General features: G+C 37.9%; 1 protein-coding gene across 7 annotated transcripts in view; it reads left to right on the top strand.

Moving 5' to 3' along the window:
* LOC136886823 (zinc finger protein 567) overlaps nucleotides 1–19,536 on the top strand; it is a 232,683-nt gene that overhangs the window by 85,638 nt on the left and 127,509 nt on the right. For all 7 annotated transcript variants that reach the window (XM_068231005.1, XM_068231004.1, XM_068231001.1 and 4 more), the window contains 3 exons: nucleotides 7,169–7,252; nucleotides 11,767–11,844; nucleotides 13,523–13,594. In XM_068231005.1, the coding sequence (XP_068087106.1) occupies nucleotides 7,169–7,252; nucleotides 11,767–11,844; nucleotides 13,523–13,594 (234 nt within the window). The remainder of the gene's footprint in view (nucleotides 1–7,168; nucleotides 7,253–11,766; nucleotides 11,845–13,522; nucleotides 13,595–19,536) is intronic.

Genomic DNA, 19,536 nt, shown 5'->3' with positions numbered 1-19,536 from the left:
TTTTACGGCCAGATGCCCTTCCTGATGCAAACCTCAGTTGAGAAGATAATGAATACGAAATGAATGATGGTGAATGAAACTGGATAAAGAAATGGAGGGAATTGGCTGTGGCTTATGAATAGGAACTCTTCCAGCATTTGCTTCGGAGTGCAGAGGGAAACTAAAAAAAAAAAAAAAAAAAAAAAAAAAAAAACACTCTCAGAACAGCTGATGGTGGGGTTCGAACCCACTCGCTTGCCGAATGCAAAGCTTGGCTCCATAGCCGTACCGTAGCATGTTAACACGCACGGCTACTCCGCTCAGTGATATTACTGAAGTATAATGAAAAAATTGTTGATCCAAGAACTGGTATTATCAAAATCATTAACATTTGGGGGGAAAAAGTATTTATCTGTGGAGGGGATGACAATTCTGCATGAGATTCATCATTACTACTTTGTCTCGCACTTTCTTGTAGTCATTATCGCCTCCTATATCTCCGCCATCTTCATTATCAAAATATAGCTCTCCAGAATCACTATTTATGAGGAAACATTCCATTTCTTCGTCAACAAGAGATGAATTTATACTTCGAGACACCATGATGGCTACACGTTAGTGGAAAAGATGTTCCACTCCAACAAATCCGAAATAACATCAGATCGCTTTCAAAACACACAAAATGGAGTGGTATATCTACCGTACAGAACTTCTTTGAGCATTTCGATGGAATTTCAAAGCATGACCCTATATCGTGTTCATTTATGAGATTGGTGAAGCACACACTGCACCAAACGTATACATACGTGTTTGGCGGATGAGGCAGGGCGTTCAATAACCTATATATACTCTACCAGGAAAAGTTAATTTCAAGAGAATGACATCTTTCTGAGGGGTGCCTAGTCCTTAGGAGATAGTACAGAGAGGGAGGATCGCAAGGTGAAATAATAGATATTATATCTTTCTTTCCTTTATTCAATCTCTATTATATCGCCAAATCATAGATATTTACTAGAAAATGACTACCAATTTCAACAACAGAATATCAAAGAAAATCAAGTTGATCAAGTACAATTCAACTGAATAATGTCTTTCTCAATCAGTCATGTCCATCATAACCTTAATGGCATAAATTAATAATAAAGCATGTTGTAAGTAAATAAGAAATCCTTAAGTCTTTTCTCTTGGCACTTGCGATTTCAGATTACGCTTTCTACATAAATTAAAAGTAAAATCTGTAATTCCTTCTTGTAAACACATAAAACTCGAATATGAAACACTTGAAATTAAATCTGATCTTCTGGTATGAAGTTCTGAGTATGATTCTATTTTATTGTAAATTATTGTACACTTTACGTAAATATTGTAAATTGAGAGTTTATGATACACTTCCACTATGAATGAAGCACTCAATTGATATTTTAAAGTTCCTATAAATGAGAATATACGACGAGAACACACTGTTATTTTAAAGTCTGTCTTTACTTAATTGTAAAACGTTAATTTTCCAAGTAAAATATTAAGTAAGTGAGCCTTTAATGTTCTTTAATGTTCTTTAATGTTCTTTGTCAGTAGTGACACTGTTTATGAAAGTTCTGTTCAAAGTTAGAATTATGTTTTTGAATGGAAAAAGCGCTGATGTCACCTGACATACACCTTCTTGTTGGACTCGAACAGTTGAATACCGCTCTGCAAGCAGCAATCTGGAACTCAGCTATCAGCAAACACCACTATGTTCCATAGTACCACGTCCGTGGAACTGTCCCTCATAGTACCAAGTCCACGTTGATCTGCATCAAATCTCTGTCGTTCTCCATCGTCTGGAGTCAGGATTTCTCATGTTACTAAAAGAGTGGCTTTAGCACGAGAAAGTCCAGCTGACTAGGTTCAAAATGTGCACCATTTGATTTTGCACTGTTAGAACTTATTATCACTGTCTCATAATCACCATTCACTGTATGAGAAATACGTTAAGAGCACTATCTATTATCGTAAATTACGATGAGAAAATACACTTCTCTGCAGAGTTCATCTTGACACTTACTGCACACTGTTCGTATTGTCAAAAATAACTTTCATTCGAAGCACAGTTTATCATGGCTCACTTTCACAGCAAAGAAATAAATAAATGACTCTCTCTCGTAATATCTCGTAATGTTCCTTCTCACTATCACAGTTCTACAAGTATTCATGTATGAGTCCTATACTTCACAATATCACTGAATTACGAAGTTCATTATACAGTCTCTCCACACGGGTTGTTTCAAATGGTACAGTCTGTTATGACGATACGCGAACAGTCTTTCGGCACAAATTAAAGTGTTCTAGGCTCCAGTAATACTCAAAATAGTCAATGTGTTGCGACCTACACTCACAATATTCTAAGTGGAAATAGTTCAAGATCATCATCATCATCATCATCATTTCCCTTTATCCAGCTGTAGCTGGGTAGGGGCAAATATGGTTCCTTTCCACTTTCTTCGGTCTTTCCACCACTCCTCCTCCAACACTGTGTCCCAGTCCAGGTTTCTTTCTATAATGCTGCGTTGGATGGTATCCTTCCATCTCAATCGTGGTCGTCCACGGCCTCTCCTTCCTTGGATTTGCATTTCCATCACCCTTTTTGGCATTCTTTCGTCGCTCATTCGTTTTATGTGCCCAAACCATCTTAGTCGGCTCTTCTCTATTCTATCATTCATTTTTTCCACTCCAATTTCTTCCCGGATTTTCTCATTTTTTATTTTGTCTCGTCTACTCTTCTGTATCATACTCCTCAAGAATTTCATTTCGGCTGCCTGTATTCGACTCTCATCCTTCTTTGTCATTGTCCAAGTTTCTGCTCCGTAAGTTGTTATGGGTACGTAATACATCTTGTACATAGTATCCTTTGCTTCCATTGGCACATCTTTGTCCCATAACATATTTCTTACACTATGATAGAAACAACTTCCAGCTTGAATCCTTTTACTAATCTCAGCATCTAGTCGAGCATTCTCCATTAATTCACTCCCCAGGTATTTAAATGTTTCCACTACTTCCAGGGGCTTGTCTGCAAGTCTAATCTGACGTTTCCCTTCTTTCTCCCCTCTAGTCATAACAAGAGTTTTACTGTTTTCTACACTTATTTTCAATCCACATTCTTCAATCTTCCCATTCACCACATTCAACTGTTCTTGAACCTTCCTGTCGTCTTCTCCCCAAATCACAATATCATCTGCAAATAACATCATGTTCATTTCTCTTCCTCCATATGCTGCTTTTGCTGTTCTCATGATGTCATCCATTACTATTGTAAACAGGATTGGTGATAGAACACTTCCCTGTCTCAGCCCACTAGTTCAAGATCATTACAATTTAATGTAGCCGTGCTAACTTCAAGTTTGTTATAGTTATCCACACGAAAATTGAGATATTTGTCAAGTTCAAATATTGGTGAAATATAAGTCTTATGACTCCAATGTTGTACACATGTTAATTTCCTAAGTTTAAATGTCTGACGAATTGCAAGTCCCACAATTTATAAGTTACTCACTGGTATTCACAGAAACTAAGTGTCAAATTGCCGTCAAAATTATTTAAGTATCACGATATCCGGCAGTATGAATACTGAGTTCGACTCGTCGCGTGCAGCATGACATGCGAGCCAGCTGTGAAGAATGCGAACTGGCGGTCTGGTCTGCTGCTTATATTCCGTATGACCCAAGGTTATAATACCAATATAATGGTCCGTTATTGGACATTATAAATTTTCCGGCTAACTCATTCATTGGTTGCCTGCGTTTCGCCCTCGTGTGCTAAGTTAGGCTCGTCAGTTGGGACTTAGCACACCACCCAAGACGCAAGGCTAGTGCATACCGAGGAGGCCACTGCATAGGCTACTTGAAGCCACCAGCAGTGCCAATGCACTATGAGAGCTATGTCTCATTTCTAAAAATTGATGCCTGCCTGGCCATCAGATGATACAGATGTTGATTCCCATAGGGAACTTAAAATATTTGTCCTGAATGAGTAAATTTATAATACCAATATAATGGTCCGTTATTGGACATTATAAATTTTCCGGCTAACTCATTCATTGGTTGCCTGCGTTTCGCCCTCGTGTGCTAAGTTGGCCAGGCAGGCATCAATTTTTAGAAATGAGACATAGCTCTCATAGTGCATTGGCACTGCTGGTGGCTTCAAGTAGCCTATGCAGTGGCCTCCTCGGTATGCACTAGCCTTGCGTCTTGGGTGGTGTGCTAAGTCCCAACTGACGAGCCTAACTTAGCACACGAGGGCGAAACGCAGGCAACCAATGAATGAGTTAGCCGGAAAATTTATAATGTCCAATAACGGACCATTATATTGGTATTATAAATTTACTCATTCAGGATAAATATTTTAAGTTCCCTATGGGAATCAACATCTGTATCATCGTATGACCCAAGGTTGCTTGCCACGTCACTGGGGGAAGTGTGATTCCTTTCTCTTGAATGCCGCGATGGATTTTATTGAAATTAACATACGTTTACGTTCAGAACACGAGCTACACGATGATGTACGTCTCATTTCCGTGTCTTTATTGGCTCAAAAGTTAGAAATTTTTCTTCCAGTACATTCGAGAGAAAGGCGTGCAACATGTGGCAGTGACGTCATCTGCAGTTCCTTGCTCGTGACGTGTCCAGCTCGCCACAAGGAACTTCGTATTGCGCTCGCGCAAGATGTCAGGCATACGAACATATATTTCTGCCGTCCCTTTTTCATATATTCTGGCAATTTTAAAATACAGTGGCTGTATAGATTATTTAGAATAATCTGAAGGAAGAGAGAGATCCCAGAAGAGTGAGGAAAGGGTTTAATTATCCCGATATTTTAAAAAGGTATAGAACGAGTTAAAAATACTTTTTTTGGACAAGAAGAAATTGCTTTTAAAAAATCTGTCTGCCATACGTGTTCTGGATAGGCATCAGCACAGTCGTGCTTGTTAGGTTTTTCTTGAGCATGTTTTTCCATTATTTGACACAAAAGAATGTTTAAACTAAAATATTTTAAAATGGCTCTTAACTAATTCTGTGGGGAGGAAGTATCAAAAAATGACGACAAAAAGATAATGCTGATCATTTTAACATAATTTGAACAGTTTATACGAAACAGATTCAGTCAAAAAAAGTTCTACATAATCTGATTCTAGCAGGTCATTTCTGAATACTGCACACATGTAAGGAACATGTTAAAACTGCTGTTCTCCATGGAGAAGCCGAGGTAGACATATTTTACACAGCAAATTTTGGTTCTACTTTTGCATCAACAAATTCTAGACAAGTTCTAGGGAACTGTGTGAAGTGGATTACCAGACATCACAAGAATCGGTATCATCATTGTCATGACTTTGAGTGGCAAGGTAGAAGAAGTGACAGAGTATATGGAGAAGAAAAACATAGCAATGATGGGGATAAGCGAGACAAAATGGAAGGGGGAAGGTCAAAAAGAATTGAAGGAAGGGTTAGATTATATTGGAGTGGAGGAAAGATGGCTGCAAATGGTGTTGGTGTTATATTGAGAGAAGACCTAGCGCAAAATTGACCAGATCCGTGACAGGATAATTAAAGTTAGACTTCGACTTGAGAGTGGACTCTAGGATTTTATACAGGTTTATGCACCCCAATTGGGGAATGTAGATTAATGTTTAGAAGAGTTTCTAGAAGAACTGGAAAGTTCTATTGAAGATAAAGAGGTTATAATAATGGAAGACATGAATGCTCATGCTGGAACAGGCAGACAGGGAAAAGAAAAGATAATTGGCCCCTATAGTTATAAAAACCAAGATGAGGAAGGGGATTTGGTAATAGATTTTTGTAGAAGGAATGGATTAATTGTTGGCAATACATGGTTTTGAAAAAAGAACTCACAAAAGTAACTAGATATGGTTTGGGAGATAGAAAGACAAGGATTGATCTTATTCTGGTTGAGAAGGAAAAACATAGAGAACTGGAAGATGTGACAGCAATGCAAGAGCAGATTTAGAAGGAGACCATAAAGGGGTGGGAGCCAAATTAAGACTTGGTAAAATAAATAAGCTAATAGGAAAAAGGTAAAGAAAAATAAAGGGATGGAAGTTAAGAGAGAAAGAAATAAGGGAAAAGTTTCAAGAGGATCTGAAGTAAGAAATTCCCAAAGATCACTTGAACACCTGTGGAAGACTATCAGGGAGGAAAAAGAAAACTCCTTGGTGGAACAGCAGGGTAAAGGAAGCAGATAAAGAGAAATAAATGGCTTGGAGGAAGTGGGTAGGCAGCAATAATACAGAGAAATGGCAGAAATATAAATAAACCAAAAAGATATCTAAGAAAATAGTACAAGAAGAGAAATGGAAGAGCTTGGAAAGTTTCACAGAAACTTTACAGGAGGATATAAAGAGAAATAAGAAGGTTTTGTATGGTTTGGTGAAGAATAGTTTACGAAATAGGGAAGATACAAAATTTGTAAAAACTGAAACAGGGCAGATATTGATGCAAAGAGATGAAATATAAACAGATGGGAAGAATATTTCTCAGAATTGCTAAATGTTAAATACAATGAGCTGGTAGAGAAGAAGGAGCAAGAAGAAACAATGGGGAAAGAAGAAGAACAAGAAAGGGAGATATCGATGTTAGAAATAGAGGAAGCCATACAAAAGATGAAGAGCGGTAAAACTGCAGGAGTGGATGCGGTAACTGCGGACATGATAAAAGCAGCAAGACCAATAGGGCTACAGTGGCTGTATAGATTATTTAGAATAATCTGAAGGAAGAGAGAGATCCCAGAAGAGTGGGGAAAGGGTTTAATTATCCCAATATTTTAAAAAGGTGATAAAAAGGAATACAATAACTACAGAGGGATTACCCTTATTGCCCATGTAGCTGCGATATTTTAGAGAATATTGGAAGGAAGACTGAGGAGTAAGCTAGAAGGAGAAATGGAAGATGAACAGTATGGTATGACATCAAGGAAAAAACAAGTTAATTAATAGAGTGGAAGTGCAAATGATTAGATTACAAGGTATAATTTAAAATGCCACAGTAGTATAGTATTGAATCATTTGCTTTCTTGCTTTGGAGATCGACTAAATTTATTAGAAACCAGTACATTATCTTAATAAATGATGTCTGTTCTTGTACTCAGTGCTATTGCCTTTTCTTGATGATTTTTTTTCTGTTCTGCATGAAAATAGGAAGTGAAACCTGCAGAAGTCGTGGATGAGCCGAAAGCACCCACTCCAAAAATGGAAGAGATATCAGATGATGAATTTCCCCAGGTGAGTGAAGAATGATCTGTGACGCAGTGTATTTGTCTCATTGTCTGGTTGATTGATTGTTTCAGTTGAAGTTGCATTTTGACATGTAGGTCAGTAGCCCTTTAGAATTTCTTTTAAAAGAAACTGCCATCAGAGTTAATTTCTTCTTTCAGAAAAACTTCAAACCATTTTGCTGGTTACTTTATTCGCCATGTGGAGGTAAACTTTTGTAAAGTTCTCAGGAATTCTTAACAATATTTTGAAATTAGCTGTGTCTCCAACAACTGGCTTTACATTGCACCGACACAGATAAGTCTTATGGCGATGATGGGGCAGGAAAGGGCTAGGAGTGGGAAGGAAGCAGCCGTAGCCTGTCTTTAAGGTACAGTCTGGTGTGAAAATGGGAAACCATCTTCAGGGTTGCTGGCAGTGGGGTTTGAACCCACTATGTCCTGAATGCAAGCTCACAGCTGCGCACGCATAACTTCACGGCCAACTCGCTCGGTAATGCTGCGTCTCCAAAGGAACCCCCTTCCAAATGGTGGACTAGCCCTGACGGGTCTTGGCCTACCAAGTGACCGTTGTTCAGCCCAGTGACGTGTAGATTACTACGTGATGCGCTGTCAGTGCGAAGAGTCTTCTTCGTCGTTATTCTTGGCTTCCTAGACAGGGACTTTTATCTCGCCGTTAGATAACTCCATTGTTCTCGCGCAGCCTGAGTGGATCTTGTGCTAGCCCTCGGATCTCTGCCATGGCTGGGAATTGAACTTGGAGTCCCCAGTAAAAGGCAGGTTCTCTTCCCCTAGACCGCAGGACCAGCGTAACCTAAGAAAAATACTAATCAATTTCAAATTGGCTCAGAAAGATTGTTGCTTCAAAATATTTTCCAACTATAAACCACCCCCTCGTACATTGATCTTAGCTTTCGTTTTTATCTGATATACTTGTCAACGTTATGAAACTTAATTTTGATCACCAGATGTTAAATTATTCTTCTTTTTTATTGTGTTTATATCCCTCCTCATAGAGAATTAAAATAGTAAATGAATAAATAAATGAATCCGTCTGTCATCAGTCAATCAATCAATCAATCAATCAATCAATTGTGGTCACTCAGCTGCCCTGTTCAGGCATTTTGATTTGATGCCATTCAAGCTTCTGCATTATGGTATCCCCAGCCTATCGTTAGAAAGTGCAACTCCCACGGGATTTCAGCTTGGAAGTGTAGGTTGGCGACCACAAAACCCCTAGCTGAGCCTGACATTGTTTCCACTTCTTTCAGGATCTTCACTTCAACGTTCAAGCCTGACCTCCCTCGGTCAACTCTTGTTCTCTTCTGACGCCAATGGTATTAGGTTTCCAATACCTAGGGAACCTTTCATTTTCATACCTCTGATAGTCTTTCTCTTTCTGTTACTGATACTTTATTCTCCAAAGGATTGGTCCTCTTCTTTTTTCCCTTCTTGCCCAGATACCTGAATAAGAACAAGGCACCTGGATTTGATGACATTGCCTTTGATTTACTGACTGCCTCAGCATTGCGAGGTTATTCCATTTGGTGTGTAAGTTGTATGAGACAGGAGAAGTGCCATCCGATTTTTTGCAGAAGGTTGTTATAACTATTACCAAAAAAGCTGGTGCTGACAAGTGTGAAAACTACCACACAATTTGTTTAGTACCTCACGCTTGCAAAATTTTAACACATATTTTTTACGGAAGAATGGAAAGCCAAGTAGAAACTGAGTTGGGAGAAGATCAGTTTAGCTTCGGAAGAAACAATCCTGACTTTACATCTGATCTTAGAAGACCGAATTAAGAAGGTTAAGCCCATGTACATGGTGTTCATAGATCTAGAAAAGGCATTTGATTATGTTGATTGGACCAAGCCCTTTGAGATTCTGAAGGTGATTGGGATCAAATACCGAGAGCAGAGAATTATCTACAATCTATATTAAAATCAGTCTACATTGATAAGTATGGGGGGGCTTTGAAAAAAGAATTGGCAATGCAGAATGGAGTGAGGCAAGACTGCATTTTGTCCCCACCTCCTTTTCAATTTTTTTATAGAACAGGTGGTAAAGGAAGTCAAAGAGGAATTCAGAAAGGGAATCGCAATCCATGGAGAGGTAATCAAAAACCCTGAGATTTGCCGATGATATTGTTATTTTAGCTGAGTCTGCAGAAGATCTGGAAGAATTGCTGAGTGGTATGGACAGTCTAGGGTAAGGATTGCAAGTTGAAAATAAGTCCAAAACAAAACTAATGGAGTGCAGTTGAACGAAGTCACGTGATGCAGGTAAAATTAGATTAGGAAATGAAGTCCTAAAGGAAGTAGATGAATATTGTTACTTAGGTAGTAAAATAACTAATGATGGCAGAAGTAAGGAAGACATAAAATGCAGACTAACGCAAGCAAGGAAGGTCTTTCAAGTCTTCTGTCAGGTAACTTACAATAATATATTTAGGTCACGAAACCTGGTATAACTACTAATTCATTGTTATAATTTAGATTTGTATGTACCAGAACACTAAGATAAATAAAAGTTTGGAGTTTTCCCTCATAAGATTACCTGGTTAAAAGTTTTTTTACTGTGTGGTAGGCTTCAAAACACTGTTCTAGATGTAATGGAACCTTGCACTATTTACACTGATACACTGTCCCTGATCTTTTCGCTTTTACTCCGCAAACTTTACATTTCCTGGATGGCCTAGCTTTTGAAGTTGCCGGTATTCTTTTCATTAAAATGTGCCCACAATTTGGCCTGCAGACGCAGTGAATACCCAGCGGATTTTGATGGTCTTCCAACGGGAGATTGTGCTGGGAGCTGAACGGACTGCAATAGTTGATATAGATGTTGATTCCCATAGCGAATCTGAAATATTTGTCCCGAATGAGTAAATTTATAATACCAATATAAATGGTTCGTTCTTGGACATTATAAATTTTCCAGCGAACTTATTCCTGGTTGCCAGCATTTCGCCCCCGTGTGCTAGGTTGGGCTCGTCAGTTGGTGCCTAGCACACCTACCAAGATGCCTGGCTAGTGCATACCATGGAGGTTATCACTGATCCATATATATATATATATATATTATATATATGTACACACATCCATCTTCATTATAGATTGTTATGCCTTTCAGCATTCAGTCTGCATGCCTCTGTGATTTTTACTAAATGCTGCTACAATCCTGTATTTATAACTAACTGTGGGGCCTCATTTAGTTCCATACATCTTTAATAAATAATAGAAACTGAGTCTAACCATTGTTGTCTTGGTCACCCTCAGCTTCTCTTACCGTCCATGACAGAGTCCATTATTCTTTTGCTAGTTGCTTTACGTCGCACCGACACATATACGTCTTATGGCGATGATGGGACAGGAAAGGGCTAGGAGTGGGGAGGAAGCGGCCGTGGCCTTAATTAAGGTACAGCCCCAGCATTTGCCTGGTGTGAAAATGGGAAACCATGGAAAACCATTTTCAGGGCTGCTGACAGTGGGGTTCGAACCTACTATCTCCCGAATACTGAATACTGACCACACTTAAGCGACTGCAGCTATCGAGCTCGGTAGTCCATTATTCTCATAGCTAACTTAACTTCCTCCATTCGCCTTACATGACCCCTTCATCGAAGCTGATTAATGCGAACCGCTTCACAATTCGAGTTAAATCCTAACTTAGCCTTTTATCTGTCTCCTCATTCCGAGTACCCTCCTGCCATTATATTCCCACCTGTTTATACCAGCGATCATTCTCGCTACTTTTATGTCTGTTCTTCTTAGGACTCAGTCTTCCTACGAAGGTTGGTAATCCAGTTAATTCTGATCACTCACAAAACAGTTGCTCGAAGGAAGCAGCGCAAGTCTTTAAGCCAGGAATTTCTCCAGCCAGGAATTTCTCCATCTCCCCACACATCGTTGACCTTCAGTTTTCTCCTTGATGACAAGTTGTAGAAGTTCATATTGTTTTTATGGCTGTTACTTGTAACTTATGAATAAGATATTTTGAGTCCACCCAACTTTCACTCCTGTAAAGCAAAGTTGGTCTGAAAACAGACCGGTGTGAAGGTAGTGTCATCTGGGAAATGACTTCTTAGAGAATACTGTTAATCACAACTGCCAGTTCACTGGATTGGCCTTGCTGCACCTTGATTCAATCTCACTTACTATACTACCATCCTGGAGAAACACACATCTTAAATACTTGAAACGATCTACCTGTTCCAGCTTCATATTCCCAACCTGACATTCAGTTCTCTTAGATTTCTTACCTACTGATATAATTTTAGTCGTAGAACACATGTTCTACTGATTCACAGATGAAACTAATAGAACATTTAATTGCTATATTATAATTTAACTGTGATATTGACTCAAATATAAAATGACTGTTAAGTTTAGGTGATGTTTTTACTAGGAAAAAAAAAAAAATGGACGTCTTGTGCATCACAGTCTCTCATGAAGCATGACATTAAAATGGTACCTACAAAACATCTACAAAAGAGACTATAATCGTAATATTTTCTGTTTGCAGGATGAACAAGGAAGAGATCAAAACCAGAATCTGCAAAGTATGAAAATGGATCCTATATCGGACGATGAGCTCCCTCAGGTAGGCTGCATTTCTGTTTTCAAGGGAGAATTGAAAACTTTTAGGCTCTATCCATATGTTCTTCATAAGCGTTATTCTACAGGTAATACCGTATTCCTTCGAACCCAAGACAACCCTGAATGCAAGACGATCCCCACTTTTTCCTTCAAAAAATTAAATCAGGTCTAAAAATGTGCTTTGTGAAATCATGTGAATGCCTTTCTTGTACAGTACGCATTTTTAGACTATCTTTGTCTTCACGCCAACGCTAAACATTGGCTTTAGTTATGCTGTATTTTCTTGCGGCTGCACAATTATTCTTTATTTCTGGAGTTTCATAACCATTAAATTAAAATTGGCATCTAAATTTCGAAGAGAACCTGTTGAAAATTTGCCGGCAATACCTGTTCCACGGCTCTACAATACGACGATCCATCAGGAAAATATTCCTGCTGTCTATAAACCTGTTACTTTACTAAGCATCATGTACAACCGGCTGCTGCTGGATGCAAGTCTCGCTTGCCAGCTTTGGCCGGCTTTAGCGACTAGTGATGTATAATGAAGACGTGGATGTCAATGAGTTTATTGCGCTGTGGTATGTCCATTCCACCCTTGCGTTTTTCATGCACATATCTCACAAGGTAATCTTTGAATTCTTTAAAGCATCCTTGTTGTGGGCCCATGAATGCATTTTTTTGTGTACATTATGCATTTTTAAGCTGTCTTTGTCTTAACACTGTCACGGAACATTGGCTTTGGTTATGACTTATTTTCTTATGGCTGCACAATTATTCTTCATTTCTCTGTGTTTAACAATCAGTAACTTAAAATTGGCATCATAATATCATTGAGAACTCGTTGAAAATATGCCGGCCATACCTGTTCCACATGTCTTTACAATATGATCGATCGATCATGAAAATATTCCTGCTGTCTGTAAAACTTGTTAATTTTACTAAGTGTCAGGCACAGTAGACACCGAGTAGCCCTGGCCTTTCCAAGAATTCAAACTTTCACATGTTTTGATGCCATTCTGCTGATTTCAGAAGCATTTTTATAGAGGCTAATACAGGGACATTTTTTAATCTATTCAGGGGATTGTCACTCTGGTCGCCCGCACTGCGAGCCTTTCTCTCGCCAAGTTGAATGTCATTCTCTCTTCACTATTTACCGATAACCAGGACATTCCACCGAGGCACTGTACAACCGGTTGCCGCAGCTAGTGATGTAGCCTGTAGGCCTAATAAAGACGCAGACAGTGGAGGGTAAAATTTTGTGTGAGCATAGGGGGTGAAGGGAAGTAGCATGGTTCCCGTGGTAGCTGCCAGTGGTGTTCATTACTGTTAGGTCGCGAGTGCAAGACGATCCTTGATTTTTCACGAGATTCTGAGAAAAAACGTAGTCTTGGATTGGGAGAAATATGGTGTTGTAGGAAGTGGTTGAAGGGAGCTTTAATAGCAAATAAGGTACGACTGTCATCATAGTCCAAGATGATTAGGGTTAAGTTAGACTATGAATTCTCTCTCTTACATTTTTTTTTTTTTTTGCTTTGAAAACCATTTCATCACTCTGATTTTGCCTGTCTGTGCAGTATGACTTTATTTCCTGGTTTTATATTAATCAGTGTTTACTATGTTTTAACTAGTCCATTATCTCACTTTATTGCATTTTTAAATAGTACGATGTCTGTCTCTTTCAGGAAAGTGAATTACCAAAGCAAGATGCTAACAGTTTAAGAGGTGACCCCATTTCAGACGATGAATTGCCTCAGGTATTGTACTTATTTTGTTTACGTTTAGCTGCCCTTATATGAAGGACAGAACTTTGTATCTACTTCCCCTATTAGTGAATGATACTACTTTCATTATTATTTAATAACAAAAGTCCCAACAATTTTTAAAGAGAAATGACATCTGCAACAAGGGTATGTTATTTAATGATTACTGATTGTATTCAGTATACCATATTCATATTACTAAAAAATGTCCACTCTTTGCCTTCGTCAAGCAAGCTTGCCACTTCTAGCATTATTGAGACAGTTTCCTTCTATAAATTTGCTTTTGAGGACTCAATACTTCCGTGAAGACTCGAGAAGTAGTTCTCCTCGTAAATATTCCATATTCCACAAGCAATAGTCCAGTTGATTAATATTATGGCTTCCCGAGACTCAGTTGGCTGCGAACTCAACCATGTTGCACATTAATTTGTGGGTGGGTACCAAGTCTTGCTGGAATATCCTGTGAAAGTGAATACTCATGTATAAGGTTGTGGTTTAGGGTTTCACAGCTTTTCCCTGAACGTTGCTTTGATTCTTGCTGGCTCGTGTTTTCACTCCTCCACACCGCAGAAATGCTGTGATGTGTTGCCCTCATCAATACTCCCCCTAAATCTATCACTGACCTGGGTGGAAACTTGTTTCCACTTTAAAGAAGTTGATAAGAAGCTCACATAACAGACTAAATACTCATTATTTACACATGGCATCAGAGTTAACCATTTACTTCTTCTCCTTCTTCTTCTTACGTGTGTAGAAGATATTTGGTGATGTTTTAAAAAACTACATACAGCCAAAACTTGTTAGAATGTTTTTGTGGACACCAAAAAAAATGAAGAGGGAACGTGTTAAAAAATGAAAAAGAATTACAATTACGCTGTTAAATTTATAGTTAGGTTGAACATTAAAATTGTTATGATATAAACAAAGAAACAAGTGTTTACTATTATAATTAATGAAATAAAGTGGCATAGGAATGTGGCGACCCCATCGCCCAGTAGGAAACCACTGCAATCAGCTACCCGAGTATTGGCGGGAAAACCATAACGTTTGCGGGGTATGGAGGAAATGCCTGCTCCCAGTCCTGAACAACTAGGATGAACTTGTAGCACTTCATTTATCACCTTTCCAGATCACATCTGGAATTGTAAAGCCTGACCTCGGTCAGAAATGTTTCGATCAAAATATCAGACTATCAATAATGATGAGTCTTCTAATGAATAAATCCACCGGTGTGGACAAACAACAACAAGGATCTGCATAAAGACGCCACTCGGAATCGGTGGGGTGTCAAATAGAAGACCTAGGCGAGTCGCAGCGCCTGGAAGCCCAACAGACAATCAACAGACAGCTGACAGACAGTGGAATAACCCAACAATGTGAGAAGAGACTTCAAGTTCAACAAATCAGGAAAATGTTCATATTTTGCAACATTAAACATTATAATAATAATAATATCGTATGGCCTCAGCTACCGTGTGCAAACATTTCAAGTTGACGCCATCTGGCTGTCTGCTCGTCAATTTCGACGTTCCGTTTTACTCTAGGCCCCCACTAGATGGCAGACCGAGTAAACCGAAACTCTCTTGGGCGTCTATGGCTGAGATTTAATTAATTTTGTCGGGTAAACACCAAATGTGTCACCAGAGATCTTTTACATGCCGACATCGTACGACATGGAGTGCCGAATGGACTTTTTTCCGCCCTTCAAAAATCCGACTACCTCTGCCGGGTTTGAACCCGCTATCTTGGGATCCGGAAGCCGACACTCTACCGCTGATCCACAGAGGCAGCTACATTAAACATTAATTCACTAAGTAAGGTGGGCAAGTTGAAACATTTAATTGATGTGATGGACCAACATAGGATTTTAATAATGGCTTTACAAGAACTTAGGAACACAGACCAGGACCCAATTGAATTGGGAGGTTATCGTCTCTACAAAGGACCTCCAGGACAAAGAATAATGAAGAATGTCCCTCAATTTGGTGTAGGTTTTCTTGTTCATAGTAGCATAATATACTCAATTGAAGAATTTTCTTCAAACTCTTTGAGGATGGCACTTCTAACAGTTAAAGTAGGGAATAAAACTTATACTTCAATAAATGTGCATGCACCAACAAATGACAAAAACAATAAAGATAGAGAAGGAGTTGAAAACTTTTGGGAGGAACTTGATTACATATTATCGAAGATCCCTGATGAGCATATAAAAATCTTACTTGGAGATTTCAATGCTAAAATAGGCAGACGAAAGAAGTATCGCACAGTTGTAGGAAAATGGCCAGCTCATAAATTAACGAACAAAAATGGCCAAAGATTAATTGAACTTTATGCAGATCATGGACTTGTTTTGGAAACCACCAGATTCATGAGGCGACCACATAAACTTATGACATGGAAATGCCCTAACGTAAAATTGGGAGAGTTTCAGATTGATCATGTTGCTATGGACAAAGATTATCATAAAGAAATTTATAATGTCAGAGTCCTCCGTGCGGTAGACATTGACTCGGATCATTATATCTCAAAAATAAAAATCAAGTTAACACCAAAAAGGAAACGCAAACGTAATCATCTCAAAGCAAGGAGAAATTATGATCCCAGTTACTTAATAAATAATAAAATATATTTAGAGAGTTCCAAAACACCTTTAAATGACAAATTAGAGACGATGATCAACAAACTTAAAACCATAGCTGAAGAAATCACTCCAATTAAAAGGAGAAAGAAACATGCGTGGTGGAATGGGGAATGTGTCAAAGCAATTCAAGCAAGGCACAAGGCATGGTTTCAACAGAGGAAAACAGAAAAATCTCGAGAAAAACTAATTAATGCCAGAAGACAAACAGCTAAAGAAATTTGGACAATTAAAATAAATTATCAAAAGGAAATGCCTAACACTATAGAGGAAACATTCAATGAGCGTAAAACAAGAGACTATTACAAAACATTCAAGCAATATCAATCTAAATTTATCCCTCCCACACTTATGTTAAGAAATAAAAATGGAAAAATGGCACATAATAATCAAGATAATGCTAACATCCTTGCAGAATACTTTAAAGAGTTACTTAATTGTGAGGATCCTGTGGAACATTTAGAATTTGACCCTAACCCAAGAAATAAAACTCCATTACAAAAAATTATACCACCAGTTTACAATGAAGTGAAAACAGCAGTTAACACACTTACAAACTACAAAGCAGCAGGAGAGAATCAAATAGTAGCAGAAATATGGAAGAATGCTAATGATCAGACTATTCAAAACCTACATAAATACATCATTGATATTTGGAACACGGAGAAGCTTCCCGAGGAATGGAATACAGCGATAATCCACCCGCTGCATAAGAAAGGTGATGGCTCCGATCCAAATAATTATCGGGGGATATTCTTGCTTGATATTACATACAAGATTTTATCCAAGATTATATACACAAGAATCCAAGAACAACTCGACCAAGAACTTGGAGAATATCAGGGAGGATTTCGACCAGGTAGAAGCTGTCCAGATCAAATCATTAGTTTAAAATGGATAATGAAGCACCAAAGAGTTCGAAGTAAGGGTCTAGTCATCACGTTTGTAGATTTTAAAAAAAGCATACGACAGTATTCATCGTGAATCATTATTAAAAAGCTTTAAAGAATTTGGCTTACACCAAAAACTTGTTAACCTCATTAGTATGACTTTTAAAAATACGAAGGCAAAAGAATTTAGAGGTGAACTATCAGAATCATTCACTATAAGAACTGGACTTCGACAAGGAGACGGACTTTCACCATTGTTATTTAATTGTTAATTGGAGAAGGTTATTGCAAGAATGGAACAAGAAATGCCAACCAACTATCAAGATCGGCAGAAATATTACTCAACTGCCTTGCTTTTGCGGACGATTTAGCATTACTTGCAAATACAATAGAAGAGGCTAAATTTTAATTGAACAACTAGAAATTATAGCTAAAAAAAATGGGATTACAAATTTCATTTGAAAAAACAGAAATGATGCCAACTTTTAAAGTTGATTTACCAGTTATTCAACTGAACAGTAATAAAGAGATTAAAATTGTTCAGAAATTAAAATATCTTGGGGAAATAATAACATGGAACACAAATGAAAAAGAAGCAATAGAACACAGAACAACTAAATTTAAACAAGCACAAAGACTTACCTGGCCAACCTATAAAAAAAAAAATCTCTTTCGATAAATGCTAAGCTGAAACACTATAATTCCATAGTTAAACCAGTGGCAACGTATGCTAGTGAAACTTTATTAAATGTAAAATCTACTACAGACAAATTACAGAAAACTAAGAGAAGAATTCTTAGAACAATTATTTAAAAAAACCACCAAGTTGATGGACAGTGGAGATTGTTGCCTAACAACATTGTCTATCGTGAATGTGAATCAATAATATCTACAATGCGTAAAAGAAGAATTTCCTTTCTCTGTCACATATCAAGATTACCAGACACCAGGATATTGAAACAACTATTCGATTACTTTTTGAAGAATAAAATCAATAATTGGTTCGAAGAATTTCAGGATGATTTGGAAGAATTGGGTATAACTCGGCAACAAATCAAAAACAGAAAAGAGAAGAGGATTTTGAAGAACAAAAGCATAAGTCTCAAACTAAAAGCAGTTGAACGGAAACAATATACTATATCGGACACACAAAGGGTTTCCAGGTCGGAGAGGATGAGAAAGTTCTGGGAGAAGAGAAAGAAGAAATTAACTCAAATGTATTGATTTCAGTGCTCCAGTGTGGGCATAAAATATGTAAATAACAAATAAATAATAATGAAATAAAGAAATAATACATTTTTTCAAGGAACCCAAATTTTGAGGTCACCAATGAAATTGACTTCATACTCTCAAACACTCCTCATATCGTTTAAGATGTTTCAGTACTAAATAAGTTCAACACGGGTAGTGATCACCGACTAGTAAGAGTAAGAATTGTTCTGAATACACGCATGGAGAGGCAAAAACTAATTAAAGATAGGAGAACAATAATTGATCTTAAAGACCTGGAGGCAAACAAAGATGAATTCTTGCAAGCTCTTCAAAGAAAACTGATTGATGTCAAAGAAGATGATCTACCTGAAGTATTAACTGCAACAGCTCAAGAAATTGGTGGTACTTGCAAGAAAAATTCTTTGTTTAAGAAAGTCACTGATGAAACAAGAGCCTTATCAAAGAAGAGGAGAGAAAACTGAGAAAACTGAAACTAACAGATAGGATAGAGTACACCAAGCTATGTAAGTCATTGAGGAAAAACATGACAGCAGATGTAAAGAAGCATAATGAAGAGATACTAAGATCCAGCCTTGAGAATAAAGGTAGTTTAAGGTCAGCTAAATGATTGCTAACTATAGGCAAGACACAAGTAGCAGCAATGGATGGTGAAAATGGTAGAATAACTGATAAAGATGAACTGCTAAAATTCATTAGAAACTTCTATAGTTCATTATACAGCAAAACCAAAGAAACTACAACTATGCCCGTCGTTGGTTCAACTTCACGTGTCCCAGATGTCCTACTTTTCGAAGTCAAAAGCGCTATGGATAATATGAAAAGGGATACAGTTGCAGGAGATGACGGACTAACAGTTAGCATTCTGAAACTTGCTAGGGAGGCAACCGCAAATTATTTGGCTAAAATTTTTACTTCTTTTCTCCAACGAGGATCGATTCCCAAATCTTGTAACGAAGCAAAGATCATCCTACTTCACAAAAAGGGTAGTGTCCACAACATAATGAACTATTGTCCTATCAGCCTATTGGCCGTCCTGTACATAGTCTTTACCAAGTTCCTGACTAATAGAATCAGCTCAGCTCTAGACTTAGCCCAACTTATTTTTATTTATCTTTTGGCTAGTACATAACTCTTACATACAAATATTAAAAAATATAACAAACAATATAACACCT

The sequence above is a fragment of the Anabrus simplex genome, chromosome X (assembly GCF_040414725.1).
Source record: "Anabrus simplex isolate iqAnaSimp1 chromosome X, ASM4041472v1, whole genome shotgun sequence".
Taxonomy (NCBI): Eukaryota; Metazoa; Arthropoda; class Insecta; order Orthoptera; family Tettigoniidae; genus Anabrus; species Anabrus simplex.
Note: the sequence above shows the minus strand (reverse complement) of the source record. Positions and strands in the feature narration are given on the sequence as shown.